At 51.1% G+C, this 9,881-nt stretch overlaps 1 protein-coding gene and 1 long non-coding RNA gene across 2 annotated transcripts; one reads left to right on the forward strand and one right to left on the reverse strand.

Annotated features, from left to right (window-relative positions):
- Nucleotides 1-358: 358 nt before the first annotated feature.
- Nucleotides 359-9,725, reverse strand: LOC103583298 (podocalyxin-like protein 2; the record flags this gene model as incomplete). The annotated part of the gene is made up of 4 exons (XM_008564656.1): nucleotides 359-1,749; nucleotides 2,225-2,381; nucleotides 8,040-8,114; nucleotides 8,908-9,725. Coding segments are annotated over 4 exons (1,598 nt in total), but the record flags the coding sequence as incomplete, so codon positions are not given.
- On the forward strand, nucleotides 2,400-5,479 carry LOC103583297. Its single transcript, XR_549845.1, has 2 exons — nucleotides 2,400-2,853; nucleotides 4,821-5,479. It is a non-coding gene; the product is annotated as an uncharacterized LOC103583297 (long non-coding RNA).
- Nucleotides 9,726-9,881: the final 156 nt, after the last annotated feature.

Raw genomic sequence — 9,881 nt, forward strand, 5'->3', positions numbered from 1 at the left:
ACAGTGAGCTGCTTCACCAGGTGAGTGGTGCCAGGTGGCTCCTGTACAGAGGCCCAGGCTTTATTTGGCCCCCTTTCTAAGGCTGCTCTTCAGCTTTTCTGTGGTTTTTGTCAACCACATGTATATTTTCAGTAATTTTCTCTTGATTTTTTGAAAAAATTTTTTTATAAAAGATGACCAATAAGGGGATCTTAACCCTTGACTTGGGGGTGTCAGCACCACGCTCTCCCAAGTGAGCCACGGGCCAGCCCTTCTCTTGATTTTCAAGTTACTGGAGATCAGTCTTTCTTACTAGATTCACCTACTAATATATGAGGGCACTTCAAAAAGTCTGCGGGAAAATAAAATCAAAAGATAATACAAATCTTCCATGAACTTTTTGAAGACCCTTGTAGTTCCAAAGATCCAGTATGCCTTTGGCCAAGTCAGTCTGAGTTAAGTGCCCAGCAAGGCCAGAGTACGCAGGGGCATGGAGAAGAGGTAGGAAGGTCTGTATAAAAAGGCAAAAGCCAGCCCAGGTTTCCACCAGTCCCCCACTGTTCATGAACCCAGAATATCAGAACAGGAAAGGTCCTCCATGGCCATCCAGCCAGTAGAGCAGTGTGCTGAAAGGCCCAGGCTCTAGAATCAGACAGCTTGGTCCAAAGCCTGGCTCTCCTGCTTATTAGCTGTGCAGTCTCAGGCAAGTCACCTAACCTCTCTGGGCTTCAGCTCACATCTTGAATGGGGATCCCAACAGTTCTCATAGGTTGCCCTATTTGACCCTTGCAGCCATGTGGTCTGGCCTAAGTGAGAGAACCCAATGCAGAGTCTGTCACTTAGGAAGCATCTGATATGCTTACCAAAAACCACCACCACCAAAACTATCACTCGCCCTGTACACAGCAGGTAAGGAAACTGCCCATGATTAGACACGTTGATCTTTGCCATGAGGTACTGCAGAGTCCTCAAGAATGAAGAGGACTGATGATAGCAGGCCATTGGGTCTGCAGTGAGTGAAGGTAGTTTTGCTGGAGATGGTGTTTGTTCTCAAGAAGGGAGGTGATGTGAGAAGCAGGAGGACGAGGGGACCCTGCCCCTCCCCACCCAAGCCTCTGCAACAGTTCAGGAGGAGAGGCTGGCCAGCTGTCTCCTCCACCCAGGTCTCGCCAGGCCAGGCATCCAGCAGACTGCCTCCCAGGATGGCAGGGATGTCTCCTTGTCATGAGCCCCATGGCCCACCACAGCAGGCCCCTGGCTGGACAAGCGCTGGTAGACTCCCATGTGAGTGGGGGTGCCGGGCTAGTGGCTCCTGCCTCAGCATGCTGTCCCCTTCCACCAGATTCCACATGGTGTTTCTCCCACTGTCCTCTGAGAAAACTCCCACTTCACCTTCACTCCCCAAGCCCTGTCCTGTCACCCTCCTGTCACAGCCCCCACACCCTCTGAGCTCCTCCTGCCCCTGGACATTACATATACTGCATAGCTGGTGAAGTAGCCTCTGCTCTGTCCTGCCCATGGAACTGTGTCTCAGGAAGTCCTGGGACGAGGAGACCCCCAGAGCATGGGTCTGCCTTTTGCTCCTTTGACCCTCGCTGTGTGGGCAGCCTCCTGTCCTTGGGCCTGGCCATGCTGTCCCCAAGGCTTTGAGGAATGGGGATGGGAGGGAGCACAGCACAGCTAACTGTCCAAGTCCTTGCTCTCTTACCTCCTCCAGACTCCTGCGGATGTCGCCCAGCATGGAAAGGACATCTTGGGTGGGTACCACCCCTAGGGGAAGAAACACCATCATCAGCACAGCCGTGGGCTCAGAGGTTCCCCTCCACAGGCTCCCAGCCCCCTCTTGGACAGGTGGCCGGCACTCCCCTCTCCTAGACCATCAGACTGGCTTATTAGAACACCACATGACGGGTGTGGCACTGGACAGCCACTTCAGCAGCCCACACGCAGTGTTCTGAACATGTATCCTCGCTGCCAGTGTGCGGCGCCCGTCCATCTCACTGTGCTGGGACCACAGCGGTTCTACCTGTCTCCCCTTCCCGGGCCTCACACCCTCCTCCTCTTCCCCAGGACCCAAGCTTGTGGGTACGCCTTGAACCCTGAACTAGGGGCTCCTGCCATGCTGGAGTTCTGGGTCGCAGAGCCCTCGCCTGTGTGCCTCCTGGCGCGGGCCCTGGGAGACGCCTGTTGGTTTAGTGCCACCTCCGCTGCCCTCCTGGTCTCCCACGCGTCCTGCCTCGCTCACCCTGCTCGCCCACCAACGTCATTAGAAGGTGCTGCTCCTTCTCGCTGGGCTTGCTCAAGGAAATATGCCAGTCCCCGTGGTGGCCGCTGCCGTGACGGGGCAGCACCTCTTCCACCAGGGCCAGGAGCTGCAGCCCCCGGTGCTGCCGGAACACTTCCTGCAAGGTCAGAAGGAGCCCCCTGCTCAGTGAGGGAAAGCGGCTCTGCTAGCCCCTCTGCATCTAGGCCCAGCCCCCACTCCACCTTCAGCCCAGTGGCTGAAGGCTGGGGAAGGCCCTCTGGCTACTCCCAGAGAGGCTGCTCTGGTCAGCTCTGCCGCCACCTGAGAACTGTGAATATGGCCTCTGGGTGGGAATGTGCAAAGGCCAGGCCGCACACTGATCGTTCCTTCCTGCCCCAGAGACTCCTGCGGTTGAGCTGGGGGACAGATATGCCCATGTACGACAAGCCCAGGGTCTGGGCATATAGTGTGAAGGACTCTGGAAGAGCTGCTCAGTGTGCCTGGTTCTCGCGTGGTAATGAGCCTGAAGATGTGTGCACTGGAAGAGCTGCCTCAAACCAGGGGCCAGGGGAAGAAGCATCACTGGGCTCATCTCTTGCCTGTCGCTGCAGAGCCACAGCCCGACGCTGGTGAGTGGAGGAGGCAGTTTGAGTGCTCTTGTGGTCGTAGTGGTGACAGGAGGACCAACGCACAGATGGCTCGGTGGTCCCAGGAACTGGGTGGGCAGGAGGGCGGGAGAAGCTTCTTTCTCATCTGGCGTCCTCACATGCTGCTTAGGTGTTCACGTAAGTAGGTAATTTAAAACAAGGCAAGAGCCTGGCCCTGGATGGGAACTCAGTGAGTGCCAGGATCCCAGGATGGGGTGAGAGGCCGGACCTGCCCCTTGCCTCACAGCCGCCACCTGTTCACACTTTGCCCCACCTGGGAAGAGACTCTCCTCTGGCCCTGTGGCCACTCCCTCTCCGGCTCCTCTCCAGCAGCCTTCTCCCTCCTGGACATATAAAATTGCTAAGCCCCTGCTTCCAGTCTCTAAAACCTCAGCCAGACACCCTCTCTTAGCTGCTCAGCTCTCTTAGGTGCCCTGCTGTGGAGCTGAGGGCCAGGGCTGCCGGTAGGCACAGGCATCTCACCAGGCCACCCCTGTGGGATCCCCTGCCACTCCTAACTCTTTTCTGCTAGAGCTCAAGCTAATGAGCTGTTTCCTGGTTGTCATGCCAACCTAAAGGCCACCAGGGTGATTGAAGTGCTGGGCCTCTATTGCTTGTCACCATGGCAGGTGCCAGGCACAGGCTCAAATCTTGGCGCTCTCTGGCCTAACAGCCAGCCAATTCAGTTCTAAATTTGGAAGAAGATTGGTGCCTGGAGAGAGCCACACAGCAGCTGGGAAAGCCCTATTTCCTGTAATAGCTCTTCCCTTCACTGATGGAGGGCGGGGAGGACAGGCACAGGCTGCACTCTCCTGAGCAAGAGTGCATGCACTGTGACCCTGCAGTCCCACTGCTTACAAAATGAACACCCTCCTGCCCCACCAAGTGCCTCCCCCTGCTGCAGCCCTGGGCTCTACCATGTGCACCTGTCCCGCCTTCTCTTGGGTGGAGATGTCTGCCTGGCTTAAGCCCACAGACCCACAGTGTCAGTTCTGGATGTCTGATGACTAGATTTCATACCATTTATTCTGTGGATGGGAAAACCAAGTGTCTGTGGCAAGGCGGGAAAGCCCTGGCTTTGGAATCAAATTAATCTGGGTTCAAATCCTGTCCTGCCATTTATCAGCTCTGTGAACTTGAGCAAAATACTGAGTCTCAGCTTCCACATCTGAAAATGTGGGCAATGGTCCTAACACCCTAGGCTTACTGTGAGGTTAAAAGAGAAGTGCTTATGCAACCACAGGTGCTGGGACAAATGGATAGCCCAGTGAAAAAGAAGAAATGTCCCTTGAGTCCTTTGTCAGACCACTCACCAAAACTGATTTTAGATGGATTGCAGCTCTAAATCTTACAGAAGTAAGCATAGAAGGATCTCACCCAATGGTGACGGATTGGAATTAGAAACATTGAACTCAGTTGTAAATGTGTGTGTATATACGTACATATATGTGCACACTGATTGTGTGTGTGTATATATACACATAGGAGAGAGAGAAATACAGGTCCGTATCTCTCAGCTGTTCTTCTAAAAGGGTAGAAGCAATGACACCCCAGTAGCTGTGAGCATACCTGGAGCCCAGATCTTGGAGAAATGGCTAATTCTAGGGCTGGGCAGGGAAAGTCCACTGCAGCCTGAGCACTTGCTCTGAGTATGTGGAGCATGCACCTCACAACCCTGCAACCTCAGACAGGGCCAGTGCCTCACTGCTCTGTGTCGGCTCTGCTGTTTCTAGATCTTGATGATCTAGTCCTTGCATTGAATTTTTCAGGATTTTCACCAAAAAAGGTCAACATTTTCTCCTCCTCGTCCCTGTGCTCTAGTACTTCTCTCTTGAGCTGAGCAAAGGATTGGATCTCTGCATTTCTATAGCAAGGATTTTCTTTTGCTTTCTAGAACCCAAAGATGATACTTCTTGATTTTCTATTTTATCTTCCTGCTTTCTCTCCAGGATTTTCGTTGCAGACTTCTTTCCAGTTTCCTCAGTGTATATTACCTATGATATCTTAGGTAAACAGGAGAAGCGGTGAGTCTGCATTACTCTTTCTAGATCTTGAGGACTGAATCCCTAGAACTGTCTCTGTCTTGTGGAACCTTCCCTGAGAGACTGTCTGCACTCCCCTCCCTGTATGTTCCTGAAGACATCATTTTTTATGCACACCATTCTCATTACTCTTCAAATATGTCAAGGTCATTAAACACAAAGGAAAAATGAGGAACTATTCCGGATTAAAGGAGACTAAAGAGACATGACAACTAATGCAGTGGATGATCCTGGAGTGGGAGAAAAAAGAGCTATAAACGACATCATTGGGACCAATGGTGAAATCTAAATAAGATAGGCAGATCAGATAATAGTTTTGTACCAGTGTTCATTTCCTAATTTTGATAATTGCATTGTGATTCTCTAAAAGAATACTCTTGTTCTGAGGAAATACATTTAATGTATCAGGGGTGGGGCAAAAGGAAATGATGCTTTCAGCTTTTTCTCAAATGGTTTGAAAAATGCTAGTGAGTGGTGAACCTGGCTGACGGGCATGTGGAATTTCTTTGTAGTGTTCTGTCTGTAAGTTTGAAATTATATAAAAATAAAAAGTTACAAAAAAGGATGTAAGAAAATGAAAGATACTTTTACATAAATAAAGACTGAGCTATCCTTGCAGAAAGAGCTAGTGAAAGATGTATTTCAGGAAGAAAGATGTTAAAGCCAGGAGGGAGTGAGGATGTGCGAGGGCTCGTGGGCAAAGACACTAATAAACACGTTGAGAAAGAGAAGCAGCACTGGCTGTAGGGGATGACTCGTGCTCAGCGTCACTGTTCATCAGAGAAAGCAGGTGGAAACCCCAGTGAAACACCACCTCGCCTCTACTAGGATGGCTACTGCCAAAACAAACAAGTAAATAGAATAGCAAGTGTTGACAAGAATGTGGAGAAACGGGAACCGTACTGCTACGCTGATGGGAAGGTGAGATGGTGTGGCCACTGCAGAAGCAGTATCAAAAAAATTAAAAATAGAATCACCACATGATCCAGCAATCCCACCTCTGGGTATACACCCAAAAGAATGGAAAGCAGGGTCTTGAAGAGATATCTGCACACCCGTGTTCATAGCATCATACCCAAAAGATGGAGGCACCCCAAGTGTCCACTGACAGATGAACAGATAAACAAAATGTGGTCCATACACACACTGGGATATTATCAGCCTCAAAAAAAGAGGAAACTCTGACACATCCTACAACATAGCTGAACCTTAAGTATGTTATGCTGGTGAAATTAAGCCAGACACAAAGGAATATTGTGATTCCACCTCTAAGAGGTTCCCAGAATAGTCAAATTCATAGGAACAGGAAGCAGAGTAGTGTCTGCCAGGGGCTGGGGAGGGGAGAAGGAAGAGGTAAGAGAAATTGTTTAATGAGTACAGAGTTTCAGCTTTGAAAATGAAGAAGTTCTGGAGATGTGTTTCATAAACAATGTGAATACTGCTTCGTACTACTGAATTTACACTTACAAATGGTGAGATGGTAAATTTTATACGTTTTTTACCACAATAAAAAAATCCTCCATAAAGAAAAGGAGAATAATGACTAATTGATGGATGTCTCATATTAAATGAGAATAACATAGAGACAAAAACAGGGAAAACAGAATAAAAGCATGTTCATATCTATGAGTATATATGATTTGTGAGAAGAGATATTAACTTTAAATTTCATTGTTTAAGTATGCATATCAAAAACTTAAGGGTCCCAAGTGCCCATGTTGTGGTCCTTAAGTACCGTTTCTCAATCAAAGGAATGAGGGCTCCTTGGAGAAAAGCTGGCTCCGTGTCTGGGTGAGAGAAGAGCCTGGAGTGTCTTACTACACCAGGAAGAAAGGAGACCATCAGACACGGGCTGTCAGAAGGACCCAGGGCCAACTCAAAGAGGCTTTCCCTGGACAAAGATGAAGTATTTGAGCATCAATAAGAACAACAACCTCAGTGGATTAAAACTCCCCAACTATGTTAAAAATCTGTCAAGTTTGTGATGAGGCTGGGGTTAATCCAACCTCATCGGTTACTTTGCATTAAACATGTGCACGTATGTCCTCTCACTCTCCCCCAAGCCCATTAAATGAGAGCAAGGAATTTAAGGCCTAAAACCAGTGACAGACACAAAGCAAAACAGAAAAGGAGACAAGAGCAACAAAATCTGGACACTGGAAGCAGACAGATGAGTTAGAATTTCCCCACTTAGCAAACCCCAAGGAGCCGAACCCTAAGCCAAAGCAGGAAAGCCAAAAAGCAATCAGATTTATGCTGATTCATGCTCCCCAAATGCCCTGCTACCTTTGGAAGAGGGCATGAAAACGGTTCTGAAAATGGAACTGGTTGAAAGTCTGTTTAAGAAGCAGCTGGATCCTTAGGTCCTTTCCCCAGTGCTGCTCAGTGACAAATGTCCCTTCTCCTGTCCCTGACAGGAGACCAGAAGTGTATCCCTTGAAGAGAGTGAGACAGAGGTCTCTGACCTAGAGGACACCAGGCATAAATGCGTGTGGAGGGCAGGGGGGGGGGTGTCAATCATACTGGGAGTAATGAATATTGACATTTATACTTACAGACACCCAGCCCTCTTCCCCTACGCTGGCTCCCAGAACACTAAAGACCAGCTGTTTGTACTTCAGTAGGACAGAAGTTCCCTTTTCAAAGACACTAATCACACAAGGAGGAAGGACCTAACGATGTTGACATTGAACATTTCCAAATGAAATGGCTCAGCCAGATCACCCCTCTGAGAAGCCACAGTTGACAAACCCCACCACTAAGCTCAAGGCTTCCAACCAGCTTTGTGATACCCTTCCTTAGAGAGCCATGGCAGACACCACCCGACATCTGAGATCAGAACAAGCAAAAGGGGAAAAGCAACCTAAACATGGAGAAAACAACTTTTTAAAAAAGACTTCAATATCACCAGAGAGATAAGATATTGCAGACATGAACAAAATCATTCCTTTAAATTAGAAAGTGAGGAAGGCAAGAGCAAAGAGCCCTGAGAGATGTTAAAACATGAGCGTGCTCTTTTTGACACTGCTGAGTGCTGGTTCATCCCCAGTGGAGGGCCATCCCCAGGATCCCTCCCTCTGCCACCACCAGCCTTCCCCTGCGGCACGCGCCTCGCTCAGCACTCACACAGTCTATGTTCTCTGTCATGTTCAGAATGACGTAGTTCTTCCCAGCCAGGTTGCTCCAGTCTTTGCAGATCACCTGCGTGATGAGAGAGAAAGAAGGGCGACAGTTACGGAGGCAGAGGAGAGCTCAGGGAGACAGCATGGGGTGGAAGCCCTCTAGAAGCTGGAAGGTGAAGGCTGGGGTAGGTTAGTTACAGCTCGGTGGCAGCTGACAGCCTCTGCGAGGTGACCTACCAAGGATCTAGCCATAGTCCACAAAGCCAAATGTTTCCCGGGACCAAGCAGAGAATGTCTTAAGTGAGAGGAGGAGGCCGGGCATGGTACCTGGGATGTGGAGAACTGTGGGAAAGGGGTCAGGCTGCAGAGGCCTTGCCCGTCTGGAGGTTTTCAAGGGCAGGCTTGTTTTTAATGGTCTGGAGCCAAACACACAGTGGGCAGCCTGGGACCCCTGTCCTTTCTCTCTTGCATTCGTGACTATGGACACTGACTTGTGCATGCTTGCATGTGTGCATGCGTGGGGGGGGGGACGGTGGGGGGGGTGGAGATGGGATGGGAGAGCGCAGGTCAGCCACCAACTCTAGCTGCTGTTGCAAGTGGTACAGAAGGCTAAGAGCACAGCAGTAGCCTCTGAACCAAGCGCAAGCCAGGCCGGGCCACCCAGCTCCTCCAAAGGTCTTTGCACGAAAGTGTGGTGAGAACACCTATTGCTAAGCCACTAGGTCTGCATCCCGACGAGTCCCCTGGGATTCCCCATGATGCAGAGGTCTCCCTCCCCACCTGGCAGACCTGCCCCTATGCTGCACTGTCGTGGTGCAGCCGGGCTCCACAGAGAAAGGTGCAGATCACAGCCCGTGTGCACTTTCCTTTACCTGAGTAGAATCCCAGGGGATTCTGGATTGAGTTTCAGCTGCCTGCCCGTCCAGGGGCTGCTGGCTGAGATCTTCCTGCCCCAAGATAGCAGAGGAAGGTGTCAGTTCCATGTCTTGGGGGGCCAATGGGAAAGAGGCTGAGGTTCTGGGGTAGAGGCGATCTTCATCTGGGGCCCTGGCCCTGCTTGGAGCTTCAGTTTGAGGGAATGAAGCCAAGGATGGCACCTCGCCTTGCTTGCCGGCCAACCCCGCTGTGCCCACAGGGGCCTCCTCGCTTTTTTCCTGAGGGGCCTCAGCCTCCACCCCAAGCCCAGCAGCCGGCAGCACCATGCCCCCTGCCTCCTGGCTGGTGAGGGCCTGATCCCCTGGGGTCACTGCACTTGAGGTGACTGAGGATGCCGACACACTGGGCTCCAGGCTGCTCTCCACCTCCACACCCGATGAGGCCTGGTCCCCAGAATCTTCATGCCCATGCTTGGTGGCCCCTGAAGTCTGGCTGCTGCTGGTGGGAGAAAAGTCTCGGGCCTGACTCTTGGCTTCTTCTTGGGATCTGTTCATTGGGAGCAGCTGCAGCTGCTCCTGCTCCTGCTCCTCCTCCTGCTCCTCCTGCTGTTCCTCCTCCTCCTCCTCTTCTGTCTCCCTCTCCTCCTCCTGCTCCTCCTCTTCCTCCTGATCTTCCTCCCCTTCAGGAGGCACATGCCAGGGGGGCTCAACCAGATTCATCTTGGGCAAGGGAGAGGGGAGGCTCGGCAGCTCCTGAGCCTGGCTGGTGTCCTCCATGGGCCTCGCTTTCTCTGTTAGGTCTGGAAAGCCGTAGTCTAAGGACAGAGACGAAAGCTCATTCACTCATGTCATCACTCATTGATTTAGTATCTACTGAGGTAATGACATAGTACAGCCACAGCACGCTCACAGGGACAGTGGGAGATGAGGCCACACTGTGGAGGATCACAGGGACCAGGCTACTTGCTGTT

This window comes from Galeopterus variegatus, unplaced genomic scaffold, assembly GCF_000696425.1.
Source record: "Galeopterus variegatus unplaced genomic scaffold, G_variegatus-3.0.2 Scaffold21421, whole genome shotgun sequence".
Classification (NCBI taxonomy): domain Eukaryota; kingdom Metazoa; phylum Chordata; class Mammalia; order Dermoptera; family Cynocephalidae; genus Galeopterus; species Galeopterus variegatus.